Source organism: Falco rusticolus, chromosome 15, assembly GCF_015220075.1.
Source record: "Falco rusticolus isolate bFalRus1 chromosome 15, bFalRus1.pri, whole genome shotgun sequence".
Taxonomy (NCBI): Eukaryota; Metazoa; Chordata; class Aves; order Falconiformes; family Falconidae; genus Falco; species Falco rusticolus.
The window spans coordinates 554230-581613 of record NC_051201.1 but is presented as its reverse complement, the minus strand read 5'-3'; the positions used below and the strand labels follow the sequence as shown (position 1 = coordinate 581613).

At 48.2% G+C, this 27384-nt stretch overlaps 1 protein-coding gene across 1 annotated transcript in view; it reads left to right on the top strand.

Moving 5' to 3' along the window:
- ZFHX3 (zinc finger homeobox 3) overlaps window positions 1-27384 on the top strand; it is a 113972-nt gene that overhangs the window by 11738 nt on the left and 74850 nt on the right. The window contains exon 3 of the mRNA XM_037409004.1: window positions 24519-24750. Coding sequence (XP_037264901.1) covers window positions 24519-24750 — 232 coding nt within the window. The remainder of the gene's footprint in view (window positions 1-24518; window positions 24751-27384) is intronic.

The following is a 27384-nucleotide window of genomic DNA, read 5'->3' as shown; positions in this document are numbered from 1 at the left end:
GGAAGGAGTGAATTCTTCTTGCCCATGTTTCAAAGAACTGAAGGATGCCTCTTCACCTAGGATAAATCTAAGAGGTGGTCTCAAGACAGAGGTACCCATGAAGGAAGAAGCCACTGGGGTTACCAGGACTCTGCACTGAAGAGTTCTGCACCTGCGTGAAATGGCAGACTCCTGGCAGGAATGTGTGCCAGATACTATAAAGCATTAAGTCAGCAAATTGATAAAAACAGTAACGAGAAGAGTCTTAGTAGGCATATGGATTAGAAAGGGGGGAAATCGGACTTTTGGAAGAGAAGTTTCTCCCGGCACTGCTAGTTATTTGAAGGAGTCAGCCAGCCTCCAGGCTGGGCTGGACTGGTTTGGAGGGGCGGTGGGTTTCCCGAAGTCTTTGCCAAGATTCTTCACGAACAGCTCTTACGCAAAGATGTGGTTATTGTCACTGGGGTAGGAGGTCTGTGAATTGATAACATGGTGAAGGATGAGAAATAAAAGGTAAAAAAATCCCTAACTTTCCACAATGGAGAAAAAATATTAGAAGGGTGTTAATTAGATTAGAAGGACGTGTGGGTTTTTTTCTGTGTTGGTAAGTGATCAAAAAATGGAGTAAAAAGCACGCTTAAAAATCTGCTATAAGGTAAAAATGTGTAGACTGCTTAGATGTAAAGCTGGATGACAGTTGCAGGAGAACTTTACATCACTAAGCACTTTCACAGGAAACGATAGATGAAATTTGGTGTCACAGAGTGTTAACAGGACAGGAGGACAGGCAGCCCTAATGTGGATTCTGGGCTTCTCTTCCTGCTCCCCTATCATGACAAAGAAGAAAAAAAAAAAGGGGGGGGGGGGGGGGCGGGAGGAAAAAAGGGGAAAAAGAGGGTTTAAAATTGCTCTTCCTGCAAGTGAGATATGGCATCATTCCCAGTCTCTTTGAAAACATTAACTCAATGATCACTTGCAAGCCGAAAGACAAGGGTGAAACACGGGAACTGTGTAAATCCTCGATTTCCCTGATCATTGACTATTGTATTCAATTTAGCCCATTTTAAGAAGGATTAAAAGTCTAGAAGAATGACTCTGCAAAGACAATAGATTCTGGAGTTAGTGTGACACACAAATCCAGAATGAAGCAGAGGTGGTGAACAGGCAGCAGTTGCTCACCTTGGCTTCCTAGCACAAAAAAATAAGGAGCATCTGGTGCAATTAGCAATGGGTTTAAAATGGAAGAACCCCACTTTTTCGTACAGCATATAATTTACCTGTGAATCTTATTGCCACGGAATGTTGTAGAGGGCGGGCATGCAGAGGGACTGACAGAGCCCAGGACAGATAGGTAAGGAGCTGACATATCCGTGCGCATTACAGTGGTCATGGAGGTGCAAGCTCCAGCTCTGTAAAGTCTCAAACAGCTGGTAGCTGGAAGCTTTGATTGTGTACTCAGAAAGGATTGTGTTAGATCTGCCCTGTTTCTTTTCACAAATTTCGCTGCTAGTGGAAATTACCAGTTTATTAAAGTCTGGTTACTATTCCTTTTTGGATTAGTGTGGGTTAAGTATGCCATAATTCTGCAGTAGGGTAGAGCTGACAGTCATCTGATCCCACCACTCGGCTGACAGTAGGTGTTTCCTGTAGGACTTTGGAGTAGGAAAGCCCTATATTTTGTTAAGTAAAGAGTTTCATAGAAATACCTTAGGTTTTCAAGCTTTAAAAAGAAAAAAAAAAATAAATCAGAAGACTAATGGCATCAATGAGAAGCAAATAAAAGGAGTTCTTGGCTTTCGGCTCCAAGATGTGAGACACTAAAGTGTAAACTTTCTGATTGCTTTCTCTTCTCAGTGCATTTTAATTAGCCTACCAGAAGTTTGGGAAACACTCTGTGTAATCTGTCCTCCTGCGACAGCTGGTAGGGGTCTGTGTGGCACCACGCAGCGGGTGCAGGAAGCTCCCCTGGCCATTGCCAGCGCGCGGTGGCTCTGCCATCAGCCTGCCCCCAGCCCAGCCTCAGCCTCCGGACCCCGCAGGGGTGCAGGAGAGCTCAGCTCAGCGTTGCCAGAGCTGCGAGTAGCTGGTGTGGTTCAGCTTTGAAATACCCAAATGGTTCAATGTAGGCAAAAGGAAACATGTTTGGGTTTTGATTTCTCTCTCAAACTTTCTTGGATCTCTGTCTTTTAAGTTTCTTAGGGTGAAGTTGCCCACAAAGAGCCTGTCATGCTTGTTACAAAGGACTTAGAGGTGTATTAACCTTTGATTTACTCGCTATCTGCCTATTGTGTGTTTTGGGTTTATTTTTGCAAGTTTATCTTTTGAACTACAGATGCAGCCTCCAAGCTCTGAATTACAGTCATGAGTAACACGAATTGTGCCAGAAGCCAGAGTACAAGGGACTTTTAGCTAATTTCCTACAAAGTCTTAAGCTAAAATTCCAGTGGCAGCTTCACAAGTGAAATACCCATTTAAGCCTCCCCACGAAGTTGTTTTTAAAGCTGGTCTCAGAAACCTTTAATTCAAATCTGCCATCCTCTAGTCTTGGATAGGCTTACGATGAAAGATGAGCTTATGAACTGAAGTGGTTCTGAGGACTAGAGTGTGCTTAAATCTGGAATGAACTTTGAGCCTCCATGAACCTGTAGCCAGAGAAAATTTCTGAACTACACCCTGGTCTGTGCACATGGTGAGCCTGAGTTGAGAGGGGTTTCGGAGCTGGACCGCGAGCTCTGGGGCAGCCCAAGCAGCACCCCTCTGCGAGCTCTGTCCTCTGCTGCCTTCCAGGCTTCAAGAGATTCAAGAAGTACTTTGCTTCTACACAAAACTGTTTTTCACAGTACAGCCAATTACAGGAGGAATGAAGCCCTACAATCTGGTTCTGCTTTCGCGTCCTGTTGGGATTGCCAAGTATTTTAATATAAAAAACACTCACTATGCGTTTAACCCTTTCAGATACCTCCCTCTTGGGACTGCACGTTTCTCCGAGTGACAGATTGCTCCATCACATCACCCTGGCATTAAAGTAGGTTTTTACCTTCCTTTAGGTATTTAATAATAAAGTACATTAGCGTAGGATCACAAAATTTTCACTTTCTCTATACTGCTTTTCGAAAGGGTTGAAATCAAAACTATTGAGAACACACAGCACTGCTTGCTGCATGTTTTATTTATGGACTTCAGTCACTTAGATTTGTCTTTCAACAGTTTTCCAGTAAGTACTGAGCCATGTGCAACCAACAGCTTAGTGAAGAAACAACCCTGTAAAAGCAACTTGAATAACAAATGAGGGAGACTGCAACTGGAACAGGAGCAAGTGAGCAGCACAGCAGGAGCTAGGAGTTAGCCAAAACATATAGCTAAAAGCTCTCTGGCAAACAGGATTTAAAATTCAAAATATTTGTGAGAATAGGTTAAAAAACCCAACCAAATAAACAAACAAAAGCCAAGGAAAAAAAAAGGCAAATAACTGAAAACCACCTTGACAAGCTTGTATCCTAATCTGCATAAACTGACAATTTTTCACAGCTTCTGTAGCAGTCAGTTGTGAAGAGCTGCAGATAGCTGTTTGGGCTTGGTTTTTCTGTGGTTTGCCAAGGTGTGTGGGTTGGTGGGGAGAGGCTGAGTGCTGGGGAGTAAGAGAGATCTTGCAAAGCTGTCCTGCACCTTGGCTGTTCTCTGACAGTAAGATGTCATCATTTTGATGAAGCATCAGTGTGAACCTTCCACGACCTTTCCCCATGTGTGATGCCAGTTTTGTCTGTGTTTATGGTTCAGTTTTCTTATCCCGGTAATTTTGGAACATGTGGATGAATATTTAGATTTCAAAGCAGGAATTTTTCCCATTTCAGATGATGCTAGTTGTACAGACTTTCAGGATGAGGACAAGGTGGCTATGGTCGTTGCGCTGATGTGGGGCCGTTGACAGAAGCTCTAGCAGACCTTGCTGTGGTGTCCCCAGCTTTTGGGGAACCTGCTGGCCTTCCTGCACTGATGTGGGAGGTTGTCGTTCTGCAGAGGAGAGCCTGGAGGGTGGATGTGTGTCAGGGATGCTAATCTGGATCCCAAAGATCTGCATTTTTTTTCTGGGTGATCAGCTAGTGTGTGAGCACAGGCTGGCACAGAAGTATGAGTGTCCCCTTGCTCTCCTACCTGCAGGTTTAGCACTGCAACGGGGAGCTCGTCAGGAGAGCTGAAAGGAGATTTTTCTGAGCCAGGCAATGGGCGTGTTTGTTGGGGTCTTATCCCGACATTCCTGCAGGCACCAAATGCGCATCATTGAGGACGAGCAGGGTAGGACTGGAACAAGGCTTGGGGTGAGAGTGTTGGAGGAGATGGGGGGACAGTTTTGTAGGAGGCTGAAGCTGGTGAGTGGAGTTGCAGTGCAGGGCTTGTAAGCTCCTGCTTGCCAGTGTCTGCTGAACACAGTGCTCAAGTGGTTCCCCAGCCTGATGGCCCTGTGCTCCCATCTGGGTGGTCGTGTTTCTCTTTGGGCAGTATGCCTCAGAGACCTCGGAAATGCTCTTAATTCCTTTTGCTGGTTGGGGTAGGGTCAGGCTTTTGGCACCGCAGATACCAGTTCTGGCCAGGTAACAGCAGTGCAGCCGCAGGCTCCGATGACGTCCTTGTTAAATAATGGATGGCCGTTCATTAACATCCATCTCCAGCATCGAGTTGGTTCACAAGCTGGGAAGGAGGCTGTAAGGTGCTTCCCCCAGCCTGTTCTGTGTGTCGTGGCGTAAACTACTGATTTCTGTTAGGCTGTGCTAGTTAGTGCTACAGGGCACTTCGTCATCTTCTGTCCTAACTGCTATTTCTGCATAAAATTTCATAACAGTTTAAAGTCCCCAAAATTACTGTGGAAGCAGCATGGGAGGTTCTATGTTTGCTCTCTCTTAGGGAATTCATTAAATTACAATAAATAATGTATGCATAATACATAACTTAATACCATAATGTTCTTTTGGTCCTACTTGCCAGTCCTAAAAATTCTGGCCTTGCACTGTAATGCATGCAGTCAAGTTCTGCAATTCAAATTAGGCAATGAGTTACACTTACGCAACAGGTTCTCTGAAAGTTGTGCCTTTGGGTAAGGTTGGACAAGCTCCGGTAAACCTTATTGCAGCTGTTTGAAGATACTTGTCTCCGGGTTACTTTGCCTCTCTGCCAAAGACAGCTACCCACACTGCGGAGCTGCGGGGCAGAGCACAAGCGTGCTGTCCCATCCTGCTGCTGGAGCACGTGGCCATGTGCACTGGGCACGTGGCTGCCATCGCCTGAACAGCTGGAGCTGGCACCGGGAGCTCTGGGCCTGCCAGGCTGTGCTCTGCTCCGCTGGCAGTACCCAGGGGGGTGCTAGTGCCTGGTGCAGGGTGGCAGCAGCTTTTAAGATGGTGGGTGAATATTTATTTAAAAGCTTCGTGATAGCAGTTTGACTCTTACTACCTTCCAGGAGTTTGCAGATCCCTCTGCCAGGACACAGTGAGCCAGCGGTGGTGTGTTAGAAGGAGCAGATTCCAGCTCATGTCCCTTTGGCAGGGACATGTCTGTGCAGAGTAAAGATAATAAGCAGGTGTCGGAGTCAGTTGGTTTTTTGAAGTTTCTGTGTCACCCATCGTTCTCCAAAACTGCCTTCCCAGTACCGTATTTTGAACCCTTCCCATTGCCACGAGCTGTGAGGTATTTATTAATAGTCTGGATGTTGTGGCATAATAAGGAAAAGCTGCTGGGAGCAACTTGGAGTACAAATACTTGCTTAGATACTAGTTTGATTTGTGTTGGAGTTGCCATTCAGCTCCATTTTTACATTGCTTTCTTCCTGACACCAGGAATGTATGTCCTGGTTTCTTCCTCCCCTCTCTTGTTCTGCATTTAAAGCAGAAAGGTGGATTTCTAAGGAGGTGCCTGTAATTTGCCACCGAATCATCAGTGGCGTGCAGTTAATCCCAGCATCCAGGTTTGCTCTTTGTCCTCAGCATTAGCTCAGAATTTCTCTCCCAGCAGAACAGGCTGTGGCGGCTCAGGTAGAAGTGCTGTTGCTGCCTTGTCCCAGGGCTGTCTGAGCCTGCTCTGCCTCCCCCCTTGCCACCAGCCCTTGGGGCTTGCAAGCTGGGGAGAGTGGGGAGCTGAGGCAGGGGCCAGGATGCTGTGCTCTAATTGGGGAGAATGTAAAAATCTGATTTGTATCCCTTCCCTCATCCCTTGTGCAGGCCTGCCCACAGTTGCAGAATTTGCAAGGATTGATGCACATGACCCATTTGGGTTTCACCACGTTCATGTGGCAGTTAGGCTCCTCTGACCTGCTGCCATTTATTTCCCTTCAGCTGCCTAATGGCCTCTAGACTTTATTCCTGCCTCTCTTTCTGAACAGGCTTTACAGTCATGTCCCACCCACTCCTCTCTTTCTCATGCTTCGAGAATGATGGTTACAAAGAAAATCACCTGGGGAAGTTTCAGGCAGCAGTAACAAAGCCTATCTCCACAGAGGGGAGGCTAATTACACAGCTAATTAATCCAACAGATGTCACTTTAAATGCCTGTTTCTTTGTGATTCTGTTGCACACATCATGCTGGTTAAACAGACTTCATGGACCCCGTTCAGAATGCCTGCGCAGGCTGCTGGAAGCTGCCGGCTTAGACCCTGGTGTGTCCCGTTTGCTCCCCAAGGTTCGTATCAAGGAACAAGTCCCAGAGAGCCCAGTCTAGACTGCGCTCCAAACAGATTGCAGCCAGAGAGAAATGCTGTTTAATAGTTATGCTTGGTTTAAAAACTCTGAAATAGTAGACGCGAATATTGAAGCGGTTGTTTACATTCTTGCTCTAAGTACGGACGCGAGGCAGAGGTGTCAGGAGAGGAGACCCTGTCCTGCTGCACCAGAAGCACTGTTTGGCCACGGAAAAGAGAATTTGGAAACGTGAGCCGCTCCAGTAAGGTCAGCAGTTCAAGCCCAAGGGTGGTGGAGGGCCTGAAGCGGCTCATCCCGCAGCCGGCACGTCTGGAGGGTTCCCCTACTCCGGCTCCCTGGGGTAAGAAAAAATGAGTCTTTCTCCAACATCTCGAGCAAATCTTTGCTCGTAAGGGCAGGGACATGTCCTGGTTGCCCCCCAGGAGAATGGAGCGGTTCCTTATCCTTGTGTGGAGCTCGTCCCTTGCTGCTGGAGGTCTGTGGTCACTGCACGACGGCTCTTGTCGCCTCTGCTCAGACTCACCCGATGTGGTCTTCTGCCACATTTGACCTTCAGCCTGGGGGATTAGGGGCCACCTGTAACAACACAGTGGTGTGAGCACTGGTGGTTTCAGATGTCAGTGCTGCGGTATTTTCTCCCCTTTGTGCTGTCCTGCAGGCTGGTGACATTAAGGCAAGGTGCGAACACCTCAGCAGCACATCCATCACCCAAGGTAAACCCTGCTGTTGGCAAACACTGTCGGGCTGGGAATGTCCCGGTTTGAGATTGTGATTCTGAAATGTCCTGTTTTCTGGGTGTGCACTGTGCTGACTTGGCCTTTTATTTTCCACTTCCGTACTAGCAGAGTCAGAGGATTTCCCACTTCTTACTGAGCAGATACCTTCTGGGGACAGGAGACTTGTACAACGCTGTCTGCAGTGCTGGACCAATGCTCACAGCACTGTACTTGGAGGGTGGCTGCTGGCATGGGGAAAGTGACCCAAGTGCTCTTGATATAACACACGAGACAGTCCTGAAGATGGCCAATTGAGCTGCCTAGTGTGAAAGAAGCAGGAGAAATACAGTTGAGGGGGAAGAGCATCTTTCTTGGGATCTTAACATTATCGGTAAATCACAGTTGGCACACTTGATTCAGTGTAATGGATGTGTTCTCATTTCCCACAGCTGATGAGGATTATATCAGCTTGGTTTAACAGTCTTATTTTCTGCTCCCAATGCACACTTGTTTTAATGCGTTTCAGTTAATGAGGTAGAAGAGAGAATGAGGTGTTACTGTTTATGTACAGACAGCAAGTCTGTGCAGAGGACTCTGGAGTCCACGCAGTCCCTTCCCATTGCTCTCAAAGGGACAGCATTAGCTGGCATTTATAGAAAATTTATTGGCTGTGGTTTATCCAGGTAAAATTTTTCCCAGTGGTGCACACCTCTCTCTCATGCCTTCCTTATGCATTATTACAGACTACAAGGCACGTCGGCAGCAGCCTGTCTATGGGCAAGGGATGTCAGCGAGCAGAGGTGGCCTGGTGTCATGTCTCGCAAAACCACACCATGTATTTGATACGGGCAAAGCTGCTGCGATTTACCTGGGGTAAAAAGTTCACGTGTGCCCTAAAGTAATTTACAGCTGGGGAGCTTCATACCTCCATTGTGTCGCTGCCGAGGTGTTTGCAGGTCCCAGCCAGGGTCAGGGCCGCCCGGTGCCAGGCGCTGTGCGAGCAGGTTCCTTAGCGGTGCCCTCGGAGCGCTCAGCCCGCTGTTGTCTCCTCCCGAGGAGGAGGTGTGCCGTGCCTCCCTGAGGTGCGGTAATGGGACCCACGGCTGCTGAGGGGCTCTGCCTTCCTGAAAAACAGGTTGTCCTTGTGCTGACAGCAAATATTTGTGGTGGGGTGGGCTGGAGCTGCATTTCTCCCAGCAGCATCCTGCCTTCCGCAGCCCTGCGCCGGGCTCGCTGCTGGTGAGAAGTGCCTGTAAACAGTTAACGCTGTTACCTCATTGCTGGCTGAGTGCCAGCGGCTGGCATCACTTGGCTGACGGCAGCCTGAAAGGCCCTGCATATTGTACCGCTTTGAAGGTAAAGCTGCTGTTGGTTTAAGCGGGAATTAAACAATTACCACGTCTTAGTTCTCCCCACCTTCGGTGGATTGACTCTATAAATTGTCAGCCTGTTGACATTTTAATGTGAATTATGTCATATGGTATCCCCTTTGATTTCAACATGCCTCAGTTTGTAAATACACGAGCCTCTCAAAGGGTTGTGGTTAGCGTACACGCTGGCGGCCTCGGGGTTTTTGGTGGGGAAGGAGCACAGCACTTGTCTCTCTGCATCGAGTGTGCCAGCACGGCGTCTCGTCTCGCAGCTCTGCTGCCGGAGCTTGAGGCACGCGCGACGGCTGCCTCGGGGCGCTGGGGTCTGGCAGGGCTGCCCACAGCCCCAGGGACCCCCTGGCAGCACCTGGGGTCCTGGTGCATCCTCCAGCCGGGCTCAGTTTGGGGTCCCTCTGCGTGGGGCTTCTTCCCTGCCCCTCCGTGACGTGAGAGCTGCCCACGTCTCGAGGGGTGAGGGGCTTCTTCACTCCCTGTTGTTGGTGTCTCTGGACCAGCTGCCGAAACCGGGGCGGTGCTGCTGCTGTGCTGAGACTTGGCACTAGCCTGAGCTTGTGCTGGCGCTTGCTGTCAGGGTGCAGATCCGAGTTGGATCCTCGGTCAGAAGCAAAAACGAGAGCGCCAGCAGGGGAGAAGCTGTGCGGTCATGCCAAAATCTTTCTGGGAGGTGGATGTAGCTAAAAGCAGCCGAACAGTGAAGGGGGTAGAAGGATGAGGCAGGAAGGGCTTGGGTGGGTGAGTGGGCTAAGACAGGATCGCATCAAGTACCCACACAGCACGGGGCTGTGGATGGTGGCTCGTGCTGTGGCAAAGCTTCTGGGTATCCCCTGAGTCACGCTGCAGGCAGGGAGGTCCTGTCCCCTTGTCTGGGTTCCTGCTGGGTCTCCTTGCAGCCCTGTCCCCATCCAGCTGTCCTCCCGTCCCCTGGTCTGTGCCACAGAGGAACTCTTAATTCAGCAGGTCCTGACTTTTTGGATCAGCCATCCTTTCTGCATTGTAGTCTTCACGTGTGTGCCAGAGGAAGGAGGATCCTTAGGCAGGGTAAGCAGAGGAGTGAAGAATGGCTGGGAGCTCTCCTGGGGTGGCAGTTGCCTTCCTCACTTGAGGTGTGCCTTGCATCCTCTCCAGTAAAAAGCCTGAGGGAGTCCCACTTTGAGAACTGCAGGTGTACAGTGTTCCTGGGGCTGTTTTGTAACTCCAGGGGTGTTGCGTACGAGGTATGTCACGTTAGGACATGTTTGTGCTGCTGTGGGTGGTTGCGGAGTGCACCTGCTTGTAGTACTTCTGATGAACCCAGGATCGATGCCTGTAGGAGGGAGGCATGAAGAAGGACAGTACTGTAGATTTGTTTCGGCTGTTGACCACCAGCTGTGTTGCTAGAAATGGAGCAGATGCTGATGCATGTGCTCTGCTAGAAGTCCCTTGGAGAAGACAGCTGGTCCGGCTGTCCCAGAGCTGTTTTCTTGATTATGCTTTGACCATAGGTTGGAGAGATTTAAAGACTTTGGAGTCCTTCCATTGATGGTGTTTTCATGTCATGGGGTCTGTGTTACAGGGAGCTTCTGTTTGCCTGTGTGTTTCCTATAGTCCCACAAAGTAGGGGCCTTGCTTTTATTGTTTTCATACCTCCTTGTTTTTTACTTACCTGGGTTTTCTGGTGGATGTACTGCAGTGCCCAGGTAGACATATTAAAATGTGTAACCCTGGGCTGGGCAAGTGGATTAGCAAGACACAAAACCTGCATATTGGCCTCTTGATAGCATACACCAACCCTAAGCAAGTATCTTTGCGAAGAAGTTAATCCCACGTGGTCACAGAAATGAGAGTCTTAGGGCTACTGGAGTAAATGGAGTTACACATGCAATTTCATAAATAGGGTTTAGAAATCTGTCATCTCTTCACACTTCTCTGCCGTGAGCGGACACTGCTCCCAAAAAAGACTTTGCTGCTTCCATTCTATTTCTGAATTGTAGTAGTCAGTAATGCTGATTAGTGCTGCCTTCACCATATTTATCATTCACCCTGTGCATATCTCCGCAGATTTTACGTTGTGGATTGCAGATCCAGAATTGCTAAAACCAATAAATACTGCGTCTGGCTTTTCCCAGGAGTTTCTGTACCTATATACTGAAATACAAGTGGATGCAAATGCACTTGAACAAAGGGAGCACCGAAGAGCAGAGACGTTTATCATCTCAGATTTTATGCTGTTTGCTTCAGTGTACTTCTATAAGCTCTGTATTTTCCATATTTGTAGTCTCATCTTGGAGGGAATAGCTGCAACTACTATTCAGAGCAATTCTGGTCTCTTGCAGATCCCTCTACAGAAGCATTGTACAACTGAATTTGGGTTTAGACACACATAGGAAATCTCACACGAGCGTTGCCGTCAGTGTTACGTTTGCACTAAAAGAAAGCACTGTATGAATGCAGGAAGCTGGAGCTTGCCCCTCAGTAGGAGTTTAAACGGGTCCAGGCACTGAAACCCCTCCTTGCTGCTTGCATTGTGCTCAGTGCTGTGTGAGCCACGGGCTAGGTAGCAGAACAACGGTGGGGAGGGTTGTCTTTGGTTTTAAAAGCCAGAAGGTAAGCCACTACAGTCTGGCTTTAAGAGAAGCTGTTGTGTCTTACCTTGTATGTTGAATTATGTCTCAGACTTCTGCTTTCAGTTATAAAATCTCATATTAGAAAGGCCTAGGTAAGAAAGAACTTGCTGTATCCTGTTGTTTGAAGAGTTAACTACTGACCTTGTTCAAAATACATGCACCATTTCATGCCTGCATTTATTTAGCTTCAGGTTGTGAGCACTGGATTCTGCTCTGGCTTTTCCTAAAGATAAAAGGAACTTTTACTGTGGAAAGTCTCATATGTAGGTGTTTGCCAATTGTGATGATATTAATTTCTCATGGATGAAGTAAAAAGGTTGAACTGAAATCTCACTGTCAGGCTTACTTGGCTCTACCCTATACCAAGGCCATAAAACCAGGAATGGCACATAAACGTGTGTTGTTCATTTCCCTGGGGAGCCAGGTTTCCAGCGTCTTAGGGTCCACTGCACCCTTGGACTGCAGTAGTCTTACAGCCTTGCCTGTTTCCCAGTCATCTCAGCAATTCTTTACAGGATGCTCGTCTCGGGGGTTAAACACAACGTATTCTCATAATGTTTTAATGTCAAATAAACCCTTACACCTTACCTTTGGGCTGGCAAAGCTTTTGCTGGGAGTTTTCATGGTGTCTTTTCATATTACCATGAAACTGGTAAGGAAAAAGAAGAGGGGAAGGAAAGCACGGTCATGTGGGGGATTTCTAATGATTTGAAGGAAACTTTGGGTTGTCCTGTATTCATCATCAAGACTGGAGCGTAGTGGCTAGTTAAAAGGTTTTTTTACTGCAAATTCAGTTTATTTGCAGAGCTGCACAAAGCTGTTTTGTCCTTTGTACAAGATCCCAACTGGTGTTGCAGGATCTGCAACCAGTGTGAGGAAGAGCGATGGGATGTTTTGACCCTGAGCCCCTGTCCTCAGTTCCTGTTCTCCTCACATGCCTTGGCATCACTCCTTGGGTTTAAGTTGCTTAGGAATGAAGGCTGACAGCTAGGGAAGGGGCAGCAGGTCTCTCCAGGCTTTTTGTTTCAGGTTTTTTTCCCTGTTTGCATGGTGCTAAGGCGGTTGTACCAGCAGTGCCACCACATCTATCGACATCCCACGGCTGCTCCCCAGCTCTGTACAGCTGTACGCGCTCTTATTTTTGTGCCATTGAAATGCAGGTTGTTTAGTTTCTGCCCTTCTGGTAAAGGATGATGTCTTGTGCAGGTGTCAGCTCACGATGACAGAATAAAAAGCATATCATCTCCTGCTGGTGCAGAATACTGACCTTTTCCACGTAGAGGCTTGCCACGTAGAGGCAAGGGTGGGAGGCAGTGGCAGCCCCAGCCTCCTGGGGTGTCTTGGTGGGGACTGGGGGGGGGGGGGGGGGGTTGCACTTACCATATCAGTGTCTGTTGGGATTATAGAGAAACATTGCCCCTTTTCCTGGCAGTCTCGCAAGCCAAGAGCCTGTTGTGGATGAAGTTAGAGCAGCAAGCCCAATCCATTCATAGGCTGGAAATGGCTTGGAGCATGTGTGTAATACATGAGTCAAACAATTTTGCTGCTGTACATTGTTACGGGCCATTCTGACACGTCCTTTCTGGTGGAAACCAGGCCTGTGAAGGTGTGCTAGGAACCACTGCACGTTCAAGGATTGAGGAGATGTCCCAGTTAAATCTGGAGGAGGCTGTGGTTGGAAGGATTCTCCTCACCAAGAACTTGGTAGCTTTCCTCACAGAGTAGTTGCTCGGTGGTATGGGGCAAGGAGCAATTGCCTGAATTTATATACACCATTCTTAAGACACATTAGTGTGCCTTCGGCTCATGGAAGCCCTTACAACTGTCTTAAACATAGGAAATACCAGGCTTGAGGTTGCCTTAATGCAGCCCTTTGTGTGCAGGCGTTATTATAGTTTTTAATTACAAGTAATTCCATACATATTTTTCCAGTAGGATTCTTGCCTCATTCTGCAAGTGAGTAATTATTCTGTTTCTTTTTATCTTCCTCTTTCATTACATTGCCCCAGGCTTTGTCTAATACAATCCAAAGCTTTCACTGAATGAAGAATTATTTATTTTCTCATGGGCATTTCTGTGGTGCTCTGTGTTCTGTTTGTGTGTTTCACAGACACTTAATGAACTTACCTTCACAGTGCTTGTCTGAAATCGGATGGTGCTCCTGTCCTTGTGTTTTGGGTATATTGATGCACTACTGCTGCATCAAAGGTTGTAATCTTGGTTGCCCAGCTTGGTGCCCAGCCCTGCAGCCCAAACCTCTGAAGAAGTGCTGCTCTGCCGGGAGGGCTTCACTGGCTTAGTCTTGCTCTACCGGTTTTCATTTCACCTTCAAGATTCAAGGAATGTTACGTATTTCCTCTTCCTGCTTCTGTTCTCTGCTGTACTAATTCACTGCACCTTCCTTTGGTTCTCCTCTTGTACCGCCTGCTCTTGAAAATCCTTGTGTTACCCACATCTTCAGACTGCCACAGCTGCACCACCACTGCTGCTGTCCTGTCCAGCATTCCTTTTGTGGCAGCAGCCCTTAACGTGCCCCAGAGTGCATATGGTGCCTTGTCTGTGTCCTGGGCTGGCTGCTTTGAGCCCAGCTCGGTCAGGGGCGTTGGATGAAGAGAAGGCTGCTACTATGTGGGATGCTGGAGAAGGCAGCAGAGCAGACGCTGGTGAGGATCCTGTTGACCTGCCAGCTGAGGAGGTACCACCGTACACTGCAGCAGGTGGAGTTCTGGAAGGGTTGATGGCTCCGTGTCTAGGGGTACATGTTTCTGTGTTGCAGGGGTGCTGTCGTGAGGCAGGAGGGCAGAGTTTGGGCTTTCGTTGGCCAAGGTTGCACAGAGTCCTCCAGTTGGCTGGAGAAAGTGGAGATTGGTTCTCGCAGCTGGTTCTCTGTGAGGACCGTGGACGAAGGATGAGCTTGGTCTGTTGTTCCTAAATGCATCCTTGTTGGCTTCTGTGAGGGGAGGTTGTGTCATCCATCTCTTCGATATTGATATTCTTCGATTTATGGAGAGGATTAAAAAATTGTCTTGTGTTGTTTGTTGTTATTGTATGGTTATCTGTTGGGATTCAATGTGGTACATTGCTGTAGGAAGTTATAAAGAAGCTATATGAAAACAAGGAAATCTTCAGTCTCTCATAGTGCTTGTAACTTCTCCAGAGATAGATGAAACAATAAATACCGGGCAAGGGAAGTTAATCTGTGTCTGTAGTATTTTATTAAATAACGTGAACTCAGTGTGGTTTTCTGTGGCTGGTTCAATTTCCCACATGGTTTTATGGAGCATTATTACAGTGGTCCCTTGCTGCGCGTGTCAGCGGGATGGCTGCCTGTGGGTCGGCTGCAGCAGTGCCCGCCTGTCCTGCCTGGTCCCGCAGCACCTCTGGAAGGACATTGCATCCCCGGCGTTCCTCCAGCCTGCTGCCCGGCTTCCAGCTGCGGTGCCTGGAGCCCAGCCAGAATGTGGAAGGACGGGTGAGGGCTCACGGAGAGGCGTCCAGCCTCGTCCGTGTCCTGCTGCATGCCGAGAGCGTACTGCCCTCCACGAAAAGGGAGCCGCTTCCCCTCGGGCTGCTTCCCTCTGTGGGAACCTCCTTGTGCCGCTCCCCAGCACAGGCAGGTGCCTCTCTGCTTCGGGATGCGGTGAGCAGCGCAGCGGGTGCGGAACGCTCCTCAAGCTTTTCCTTCGGAGCGTGGTGGTTTCTTTTCCAAAAGACTTAATATGGGGGGGGGGGGGGGGGATACCATTTTAATTTAAATTCTTCAGGCAGGATCCACGCATACAGAGAGGGTTTCAGGTAGTTGTTTTAAGTCGGAGCCGGCGTTAGCAACACAAGACCAAGTGTGTGTTACGTGCTGTGCCTTCGAACGCGCAGAGCCTGCTCGGAGGTCCCTCACAGCGTAACACATGGATCACTCCTTTTGCTGCTGGAGGAAATAATACATCATCTGTATGGATAGTCGTAGTCTTGTTCTGCATTATGGAAAGCCTTTTTCAATCACTCAACAGCCATATAATTACAATATGGACAACAGATTTTTATCCTGCTGTCTTTTCAGGTTCCCCCCAGCCCTTCTTATTATATAATTTGCCTTTTATGCAGTAACTTGCTGTATTCACAGGCTGTTCTAGTTCAGCTGAGTGTTCACAGCTTAACAACTCACACTGAAGTTATTATTTTCAAGTATATGTACAAAATATGTTTAAAAAAAAAGACTGTACAGTGGGATTGCTGAGCCTGCCTTTGGTTGCTGTCTTGTCTTAATGTTCAGCTGTTCTTTTCATGTTTCTTCTCTTAACTCTGGGAAAGATAAGGCTCCCTGAATTCCTCAGCTCTTGGCTGTCCCCAGCACTGAGAAAGGAGTGGACTGGAAGGCCTGACCTCCTCAGTGATGTTGCCGAGTTGTGGCAAATAAAGTTCTTGCTGTTTTTATAACTTCATCCTGTTGCTGTCCATACAGTACTTTGCAGGCACTGCTTTTAAAAAGGAAATACAAGATTTTCTGTCATATTTCTCCAGGGGTGACAGCAGCCATGCAAAGTATGAGGTGACAAAACCATGCATTTTCCTGAGGAACAAAATGTCATCAGTTCAGGTTTTGGTGAGCTTGCAAGAGGCACCCCACCGTCACCAAACCACTGTGCTGCACTGCAGAAGCTGCTGTGTGAAGCTCGGCTCACAGTTGACATCCCTCAGGTCCCTGATTTGTAACAGAATGCACTTCACATGAAGTGTATTGGGTTCGTGTTTCTTAGAGGTGCACGAGTGAGTAGCAATAGATGCCCTTGCAGACTTGCAGGGCTGTCATGGGTCCTGCAGCAGAAGCCACGCACGGCTGGAGCAGGAGCACACAAGGTTGAGGGCACCACTTTTCGGAGCAGCTGATAGGAAATGTACTCTCCATTGTGCTTTGTTTTTATCACTATAATTAGCAAGATCAATACACACACTCCTGTATTCATCTCCACATATAGCAGAGCTTACGCCTGTGCCTCCCTGGGGAGAGCTGTGAAGATTTCAGGGATCTGGAAAATTCTCTGAAGTTGCAGTTTCCCAAGAGTTGATCCGTTGTGACTGCAGCTCTTGTAATGCAGTAGTGGGAGAAAAGAAAGTTCCACGGGTGTAGGAAGAGCCCAGGTGCAGTGAGACCTTTCCCCCTTGCTGCTCAGCGATGTATAGCGTAGTGCCTAGCTGCACCCGGGGATACCCGTGTGCTACCAGAGTTAAATAATGCAGGTGGTAAATGGCATCTCCAAGTGCTACCTTAGCTCCCTTTACACCTCCTCCCTCCCTGAGGATGTCGGCATGCCATCGTGCCTCCTCTGCTCTGGGGGTGCCTCTTCTGGGGTGGGAGGGGATGGCCAGCCCAGCTGGGCCAGCATGGGCTTTGCCATGGGCTTTGTTCTTCCTCGAGGGCACAGGAGGAATCTTAGTGATGCTCTTACACTTTCAGTAGTCCCACACAGATTTTCATCTTTGGGGATCTCTTTTAACGAATGATTAATTAGTACTTTCAGATCTGTCGCACAATTAAAAAGGTGGGGGTGTCAATACAAAAAAGTTCAACCTTTCTTGGCTCTTGTTTTCTGTTAATCTCTCTTGGGGTTTTTGCCCACTGACCCTGGGGGACTGTGAATACGTGGGGATGCTGCTCGTCACAGTCTGCATAAACAATGTCCTCGTTAAGAGCTGATCGGCTTAGCCAGGCCCCATGAAGAAGTTAGCTGCCAGAGCTGAGCAGAAGCTGGGACTGTTGCCTCCCTCTGGGCTTTAGCCCCTCCTCATTAAGCAGGTCCGGGCTATTGATTGGGAGCTTGTGTTTGGAAGAGTCTTACTTACTCCATGCATTATCTTGACAGATTGATCAGACCTGATTGAGAACCTCTTAAAGGAACGAACAGCTGTAATGGGAAAGTTGGACTCTGTCATCCGTTAGGATGATTCTGGGAGCGAGAAGAACGAGGCTGACATCTTGGAGCAATTGTATTTACAATTAACATGGCTGAAAACGATTGCCTCTATTGATCCCCCCTTCCTGCAATTACAGCCCCATTGTTTACATTCCAGCACTTCGGTTATAAAAAGGAAATTCAATAATTATTGCATTATTTAAAGTTAAAGTGCCACAGAGTTTGCTGGCTACGCTTGCTGGTTGATTTAACGTTCAGTAAAATCCATGCTGAGCTCTCCATCTTTAGGCTGAGCAATATTTGGCTTTTAATGAGACTTCAAGGGCTGGTGGAGCAAGCCCAGTTTGCTGGGTGACTTTTGGGGTCGTTTATGGGGGAATCCCAAAGCATTTCAGCACAGCGAGCACCAGCCTTGTGGCCGGCGGGTGAGCATCTGTGGCCTCTGCCCGCGTGGGACCTCATGGGGATGGCTCCTTTCCCGTGCTGCAAGGGGGGGTGGCTGTTACTTGGAACTGCCAGGAACTCGTGTGCCGCGTACGTTACTGCTGACCTGCCAGGCTCTGCTCAGCTGCCCTGTGTGTTGCTGCAGGGCTCTTCTTTGAGGAAAGTCCTTGGTCTTGCTTCTCTCCTGCTTCGCATCATGGCGGTCGGGAGCTTGTGGTGTGACGGCCAGGGACTCTGCACGGCCGCGCTCCATTCTTCTCAGCAGGTCTGTGCTTGCCTGGGGCTCACGGGGTCAGTGTCGGCCCCGTCATGATACCAGGGGTATTCACTTCATGCCAGGCAGGGTTGAAGGGCACCGAAAAGATGTTCAGAAGGGGGCGGCAGGGTTAGGCACAGGCTGTTAATTGGGGTGGCTGGTGCTGTTCTTTAGGCCTTTCAGTGTGACTTAGGGACTTGCATCGAGCATCTCAGCCGCTTTGGCATGAGGGAGTGCTACCTTTCCAGCCTTCTGGAAAGAAAAATAAAGATCAGGAACCAAAAGCTAAATCACAGTTCAGATTTGTTGCGCAAAGTCTCCTTGTCCTCATCTTGTGGTGGTGTTTTTAAAGGCTTGGGCGATAATGAGGAAGCTTTAGCTGGAGGTGGGGGAGTGGTGCTCACCCTTAGGCCGTTCCAGTTACCACAAGCTAAACTGCAAAAACTTGTGGCCATGTGAGTCTGAACTCCACAGTCGGCAAGCCGCGCGAAGGAGCTGTTATGCAAGGAGCTGGAGAACCTGGAATGAGGGAAGGGTTTTGTAACGCTACTTCTTCAGAAGCAGTAAACAACTGCAGTATGTTGGTGGAATACGAAAAAGCGTAAGTTCATCTTTTGAACCTGCTGTATGGAGAATCAGTTTTTTCCTCCTTTCAAAACATCTGGGCTGCGGGGTGGCTGCAAGCACACCAGCGCATAGCCAGCATGTGTTCTCGCTGCATGCAGCATCCGCCCCGCATCTCCGTCAGCTCCAGGAAATTCCAGCCGGGGCTGCAGGTGTGAAAGGAGAGCAAGACGGATGGGCCAGCTCTGACTTTTATGGAGTACTTGGAACAGACTGGGATCAGACAGCTGCATCCACATGACTTTCATTAAAAATTCAGATTCTTCTCTTCCAGGACTGTGATTTATCTCGTGCAGCAGATCAGAGGCACATGGGGGCCAAGAGACACTTATGAGGCTTCTGAGGTCCATTGCAGGGTCTGGTCCCTTTCCATGGCAACCTGTAGCCTCCCCTCCAGCTCTGGTGTAAGGATCGTGTCTCGTCTGGCTCCCCAGGAGTGCATTGTCACCGGCACGGTTCTTGCTGGCATGTGAAATGTTTCCTGCCAAGCCTGTTACTAATTACCCGTGTCTGACTTCACCCTGAGGAAGAGTCAATCCCTGGGCATCCTTCTGTGCTGAGGATGTGCTCATAGGGCTGGCGTGCCTCCAACACCTCCTCCTGAACACGGCAGGGTGTGCTGGTGTTGGCTTTCACAGTAACCCTGTGTGGCTTGAGATCTCGCGTAACCCCTGTGTGCTCCACTGGTTCTGCGTGCCACCGTGGGCTTCACAGGGGTCCTGCCGGCTCTGGGGCTCGTTGCGGGTGCTGGTCAGATGTAAATGCTTGCAGGAAAGAGGAGGAGCAGTGCACATCTGCAGCGATGCTCCCTTCCACGGCTTTTGTAACCCTTCAGCAGTTTTTTGGCTCCTTCTTCCTCAGCTGCATCTGTCAGTTCTTTTAAGTCACTAATTTTACCCATTCTAACAGAGCAGACATCGTGCTGAGTTCAGCAGTACAAGGGTGTTGCATGTGGAAACAAAAACTCTTCCAAAGACATTTGAGACTGAAAACTTTTTCTTGAAGAAGCTCTTGGTAGTTGAGTGGCCTCCAGTTTTGTGGCAGGAGCATCCTGTAACGTGAGCACCAGCAGGAGAAAGTGATCAAAAGTGATTTGGAAGGAGATTTCTCCATACTGTTTATCAATTAGCCATACCACCACCTGGTCTTGCTGAGCGATCAGAGTCGGTAAGCAGCAAGGGTGTTTGCGTAAATAAGCGGGCGGTGGGCTTCTCTGGCCGTCCCTGTCAGTGTGTTTGCAGAGATGTCTGATTTGGTTGGTTTAGGGTCCCGGTCCTTGCTGCAGCTGGTGGTCCTGTCAGCCCGCTGCTGGTGAGGAGAGAAGTTCTTTGTCTCACAGCTGGCAGGCCAGGGGCTTTTGGGATTCCCACTGTTGGCAGTGCGGGTTAGTCCTGAGCAGCTTTTAGGGCCCTCCAAAGGGCAAGCTTTATACAAGATAAATTTAAGTTTGCGTAGAAATGAGGCCTTTTTGCTAATGAACAACAAACATCAAAAGCACGAGATGGTTCAAAGTGGTTATTGCATCTCCCTCGTGAGCTAGGGTTACAGTTCAGATAGCCCCAGAACAGTGTCTGACCCACTAAATGTAGCAAATAAGGTTTGAAAAATAACATTGTGCCTTCTGGCAACAGAGTGCTATAGGGAGGATTATCCGCTCATGTTACCATAGGAATCGGGCTCTTTACACAATGACTGTAATAATACAGAAGAGGTTTTAAGCAGATAAAGATTTAACATCTTTTAATACTTAAAAGACATACAAAAGTTTTTAGAAATGAGATTAAATGGTGAACATTAACTGCAGTAACACCTACATAGGTATTCAGCAGGAGAGTTCATTACTTGTGTAGTAGTAGCAACATGGATCCTCAGTTCCAGTTACAACACTCTCATCTCCGAAGAACTTAGTCTGAGTACATGGCACGGGGGTGAGGCGGACTGCCTGCAGTCAGACAGATTAATACAGCTGTCGCATTAAATTCCATGGTTATTGAAAAGTGCTGTGGGTGAGGCGGTGTTAGATGGGGAAAAGACAGACTGTAAAGTAAACAAAGTTTGCAGGATGTGAGAGATGGAGGTGAAGAGAAAGAAAAACTGAATGTATCATCATCCCATACTTTGTTTAAAAGTAGTTTTCCATAGTCATACGCTGTGAACATTTATTATGCTATTATTTACTAGAAGAAAACAATTCAGAGCCAGACGTTAGAGAGCAAGGGCTGGAAAGTCAGTCCATCAATCCGGCACGGGTCTGCCCGTCCCAGCACAGGCAGCCTTGCTCGTGCTTGCATGGGCACCTCGCTGGCCCGCGCCCTCCGCACCCGTCCCCTGCGCCGAGGGGCTGGGGCAGCGCTGGCACCGGTGTGCAGGTGTCTCCCCCTCCTCCTCCCGCACTGGAGGGGCCGGGGCTGTGCACTGCGATTCCCACAGGGATGGCGTGTTGCCTGCTGGCCCCCAGCACTCTGCAGTGCATATAAGCACAAGTCACAATTTTTCCCCTGCTTATTTAAACTGTCTTCGCGTTCAGACCCTCTAAACGTGCCAACTTCTTTGAGCCAAACCCAGAGGAAGGGCTCTGTGCAATACTCCCTGAACCGGCCAGGAACGCGCGTCAGGCAGATCATGTGGGGCAGGGCTGAGGCCGTCCCAGCGGCTGGCGCGAGCGTGGCCGCCCAGCGAGCATGGTTTGGTATGGAGTCACCCTGAAATACTGTTTTTGTTGTGAGAAGCTAAAGGAGAGGCTCCGGCGGTGGTTGTCGGTGCCCCTCTGTGGGGCTGGGCTGGCAGCCAGCTCTCCCCAGCGGCTGCTCCCCATCCCGGGGGTTTGCTTGCCATCCTGCTGCCACGCGGCTGTGCCCGGGTGATGCCACCCCGCGCGCAGGGCAGAGCTGCAGCGGGTACCTCTTGATGTTGAGATGAAGTTGCCAAATATGGGGGCTCGTCACCAGTGGGGAACTGGTGTTCCGTGGGAAAGGTCTGCAGAGAAGGTCAGGGGCTGGCGGTGCAAGGTTTGTGGCAAATGGAGGAGATGAGGTCTCTGAGCAGGATCGTCCTGTGTGAGTCACAGCCCGAGAGCCGAGCGCTTCCCAAATGGAAGATGGGCCAGATTTCATTTGATTTGTGTGTAGGAATAGGTGTTGTGAGTGGCACGGTGTTATGCTGCGGTTAATGTACATACAGGAACAGCCCGCATCCCCCTGGGAAGCTGTACTCGTGAGCTGTATGGTTTCCATCAGAGCATTCCTCTATCTGTTTCTGATTTAAAGTGGAGCTTTGACTAAACCTGATCAATATTTTGCATACCATGCGTGAAGAACCAGATGTTGGAAGTTTCCTATCGTTGAGAGGGAGGGGGCAAACACCCCCTCCCGGACTTGCAGAAATCAATGTTCTCTGACAGTAGCTGGTTGGTTTTCCTAGGAACAATATATTCTTTTGATTTTCAAGTTGATTTGTCTTCTAATAAGGTTCTGGTTTAATATTTTGATTTTTTTTTCTGTGATACGGGTAAATTCTCACAAGAGGAAAGCTTAACAGTGTGATGGACAATAACTACATGTAGTTGCCCAGCGTTTTGTCACTTCCAGCAACTCACAGCTAGTGCTTGCTGGTCCGTCACATTGTCTTATTCTGGCCTGCTCCTTTCCTCTGTTGGAAGACTGACATGATTCAGAGGTAGGCGTGCGATGTCGTGCCGTGTCTGGGGTGGACTTGGTGGTGTTGGCACCCTCAGGTCTTGACGCCTCTGGCAGAACAGGCAGGCAAAGCTGACCCAAGCAGAAGGGGTATTTGAACATGCATGAAGTGGGCGCAGGAGAGGAGCAAAATATAAGACATGTTTGTTAAACTGTTTAAAACAAATGTTTTCCTAAAATCCCCTTTCAAATGAGAGTAGTACAGACTGTGCCTCTGGTTCCCATGTCCTTAATATTTCCTTGAACCTGTGACCAGTTTTTTCTCTAATTGATCACTAGGGGTTTCCTCTGCCTTCTCGCAGAAGCTACTGCTGAGCCTATTGGCACTTTCTGAGCTTGAACGTGATGTTTGCAGGATGGGTGCTTCCCCGACATCCCTCTTGACTGACGGAAGACAGGGGTTGCTGTGCATCTCCTGGAGCGAGACCCCCAGGCTGCGGCGAGACGGGGCGGCAGGGAGGTTTTATTGCCAAGGCTGTATCTTAAGCAGGGCAGAGAGAGGCTGGTTAAGCCGGGCCACGCAAGCCGTGTGTGGCTCTTGTGACTGGCTCACTATCCTTAGCTTTTTATGTCTTAAACCATTTCTCCTTTTCTGGCTCAGAAAGAGAGTAATGCATGCAAACAATAGAAATGAGTGGAAGAAGAAGTTCTTATGAGGGAAAACAGCAAAAAAAAAACTTTTGAGGGCACCAGCGGGATTAGTGCCCTAGTGAATTCTTCAAATATTACAGTGAATTTAATTAAATACATCGCAATCCCAAAAGAGGCTAGTCTAATTAGCCAGATCTAGAATACATTTATTCTCTTCCCTCACCCTTCCAATCAGAAGCCTCAGCATCAGCTCCTATCCTATTTTTAATCATTCCTAGACTCAGAGGGCTCTCCTTCCTCCGTGTTAGCGAAGCACACAGCGCTGGGTAATATGTCTTTAATCTTATCTGAGCTGTAACTCAGATAATAGACATCAGAATTTTTACCAGAAGGTCCTGGCTGCACATAGGCAATATTTTTGATTGACAAATCTTGAGTTCATGTCCAAATCACCTTACTTATGTGCCTTGGACAAAGTGCATGGTGAGGCAAGAGTTTCATGAGATGACCCAGAAGACAAAAAGAGGTCTTGAGGTTGGACAGCAGAGCTGGCAGGGATTATTTTTTAGCTGAAATGTAGGTGTGTAGTGAAAACACCAAATAGCCCTCACTGAGGAGTCTTACATTTGACTTCGGTATCTGTTTTTCTTCAACTTGTGATAAGCCCTTACTGTGGGAATTGGGAGGGTTACTGTGAGCTCTGAGTCCTGGTGCTGCCCAGACTGGACAGAGTGGGGCTGTGCCATGGCACCAACATAGCTGTAAGCAGTGAGTTTGTCCCTCTGCTTTTAAGAAATAATTGCTGCATCCTTGGGATCTGTGACATAAAATAGCTATTCATTTCCCTAGCAGCGTGGATCTCTGTGCCAGACGATGGATAGATTTTGTCAAATAATCAAGGTATAATCTTGAATTAGCTATATTGACTGCAGTAGCGGAGCTTCAGAGGGTGGCAAGATTTTATTTCTAAGTGCTAACCTCTTGCAGTGGTACCCAGCCGCGTGCTCACCATTGGCTTCTCAGTCTGGATTGTTGTGGCAGATGTCTTCCAAGCCAGGCTGCTGCTTTCTTCCGGGTCTGAGGGAGTAAAACCCAGATGCCAGGGAACAGAGCGCTCGATGATGGATAGGATGGCACACACTCTATGCTCTGCTTCCATATGCTGTTTCTAGGACCTCTTGATCTGATGGGTTCTTCGTGTTCTAGGATTGCTGTGGTCTTAGTCGTCTTAGTTTACAATGAGAATTTATCAAATTTAGTTTTATCTGTTTGACATGCCGTTGGATCCTCTCCCAGGATGAGCTTCAAATATGAAAGAATTAGCCATGCGTAGGTGTGAATAGATGTTAATGTTAGATCTGGTATTTTCTTTCACTGAAGGAGAAGATCTTGCCTATCTTGATTTTTGCTTCTGTGCTCATTTCAGCGTGTTACGTTTTTCTTGCTTCTAAGCAGGAGAGTGCATGGTACCCTGAGAATAAACAGGCTTGATCTTACTGCGTCTTTGTCAAAATGTGGTTTCTTTCTTAATTCTCAGGTGGCTTTTAGCAATTTACAGTGGACTAACCCAGGGAGACTGGAGATGATAAAGGAAATTCACATCTCTCTGCTTTATTCTTCACAGCACCTTCAGCATCACGAGAGCGGGGTTGAGGGTGAAAGCTGCTATTATCACTGTGTCCTCTGTAACTACTCCACCAAGGCCAAGCTGAACCTTATCCAGCATGTGCGTTCCATGAAACACCAGCGGAGTGAAAGCCTACGTAAGCTGCAGCGCCTCCAGAAAGGTCTTCCTGAAGAAGAGGAAGACTTGGGACAGATCTTCACCATCCGGAAGTGTCCAGCTGCTGAGGCTGGTGAGTGCTGCCTCCCTTGCATGAACAGGGTCGGGCTCTTGGCTTCTCTGCGTCACAGGATTTGACCAGCAGCATCAGAACCTCCACGCAGTTCCGTGCCAAGCTCGGTGGCTTTTCTTGTGTCTCTTCCCTGCTGTGGGGGTCGGTATTGCTTGTCAGTAATGCGTTACGGGAGTCACGGCTGCCCTGGGGTAGCACAAGACCCTTCTTGTACCTGCAGCATCCAGCATAGCTCTGCCTCATGGGGCTGGTGGCTGGTGGCTCTGAAGCACCAAATACTTGAGCACATGCTTCGTTTTGTAGTTGTAAGTGGTCCCCTCCGTTCCAGCAGGGTAAACGCGGGTTTGACTTGTAGATGTGTGTATGTTTGTTCAGGTTAGTTTCTTACACAGGGGAATGTTGTATGCGTGTCTAAAGATACCATCACATTTAGACAACTCTAACGAACTATCGTACTATACTTTCTGTAGCTATTTTGTAACGTGTTAAGTGATGTCTTGAGCGCCAGTGCAAACCTGTCCCAGCTGGTTCATTGATTTCTAGCATTTCAGCCACACTGGATCGGGAGGAAGAGCTGGTTGCAAGGGGTGGGCAGGAGAAGGGGCTGGTTTTCCATGTCTCCTCTTGACAAGGTGGATAAGGTGAAGGACTTGGATGAAGCATTTGCTCATACAGAAAGGACAGGTAATAGGAAGGGGATTGCAGCTGTGAATCTAGCAAGAGAAAATGTACATTAAAGGGAAGAGGCTGGGCAAAACAGAAATTGTACTTTTTTTAATTGTTTAAAGGGTTAAGAAGGTTTTTTTTTATGTTAGGAAAAAGCAGGATCTAGTGAAGCCCTCTTTGAAGGGAGCAGGAGGAGGAGGAGGGGAGCCTGCCCAAGTCTTCTGGTACATGTGCTGTCAGGGATGTGAAGACACTGGAGCTGGAGCAATGCCAGCAAAAGCCTTTACAACCCTCCTCTTGGCTTCAGCCAGGACTTCCCTGCATGACTGCTGTTGAAATTGCTAAATCTTACAGAAATCGCTGAGGAACTGGCATTTTGCAATTAATGCACATAGGGACAAGGAGAGTCATCTTAGCTTAAAGGCAGTGAGAAAGGAAAGCAGCACAAACTGGAAGAGAATAGGTGTGGGTCTTAGAAAGGTCCATTGAATTAAGACCTGGGTTGCGTTGCTGTTATGCATGTTAGTAACAAGGACCTGAAATAATTGCGAAACACCCAAAAAGTAAAGCAGGAGATTTTTCATTAAGAGTTAAATTCAGTCTCATGGAAAAAAGTGACCGATCTGTGAACTCAGCAGCCCAGTGGAGTAGAGGGCATGGAGCATGCTTTCCCAAAGGTCACGGCGGCAGTGAAAGCGTGCTGTGGTTGCCACACTGTCCCGGAGGGGACAGCAGCTCTTACAGCCGTTCTGCTTCTCTGCAGTGCTCCACTGTAGAAAAACATTCAGATTTTGAAAGGGTATGTTGATCAGTGTTGTATGATTTGTGAGTTTTCTTAAAAGTAAAATGAACAGAGGGAAGAAGCTGTCTGTGCCCTTTTGTGATATACAGAACAATCCTAAAAAAATCTTTGTTTACTTTAGAAATTTTTGTTTACCTTGTCTCTTACTTTAGAAGCCTTATCTTTCCCTGTACGTCCACCAGGATTATGACATGGCAGGTACTGACAGTGCAGAAGCATACTAGCTGAAACTGTTTAAAAAAAAATATGTAATTTTAACTAAAAGTTGTGACAAGTCACTAAAAGGAAATCTCAGTTTAAAAATATTTTATTTTTTTGAATGGCTTGAGATAATCTCCTTTAACCTTGTTGGTTCTTCAACAAAAACTGACAGCAAACAAGACACTGAGAATTTCTTTATCATACTTTACTTCAAAGGTTAAAAATACAAGTAAGGGTAAGACTCTGTAGAATGCAAAGGGGAACGACTGATCTCTTTTGCAGGTCGTTTTGACCTGAGATACTTCATTGCAAACGCTCTTCCAGCCCATTGTTGAGCAAGAGTAAGCAGGCACACCTCACCAGCGCACTGGTGGCCACAGGCACAAGGCGCTGGTCCAGTTATCCCTGCGGTGACAGGAGCCAGATTTGGATGAGAAGCTGCAGTACCCTCGTGGGAGAGAGTGGATGCTTTCATCTCTCACTTATGCTGATCCTGTTAGGGTATCAGAACATCAACTCGAATGTAAAGCAGGGTGGCTCCGCTGCCCCAGGCCAGCAGCTGGGCTGAGGCTGTTCCCTGAGGGAAGGCATGTCAGGATGCCGGCTGGTGCCTCTGCTCCTGGCTGTCAGGGCAGGCGGGGGCACGGCATCCAGGGGTGGTCCTCGCGGTGGGCAATATCAGCCTCTTGCAGGGCACAACAATGATTTGTTTCTTGGCTTTCATTTATTCAGTGTGAATTCTTTACGCATAAAAAGATCTGCCTCAAACAGGCTGATCCTTCCCTTTTTTCTGTGACATTTAAACTCCCAGCGTTATAAAATGCTGCTGTTACTTATTATTCAGCTGGCTGTTATTTTTCTGAAGTTTTGGGTGTCAGTGATGTGTAGCAGGAATACGCACATACTTAGGCTTTAATTCGCTCTCCTGACGTGTGTGTTTTTTCTTGGATTTGAACTTCGCCAGT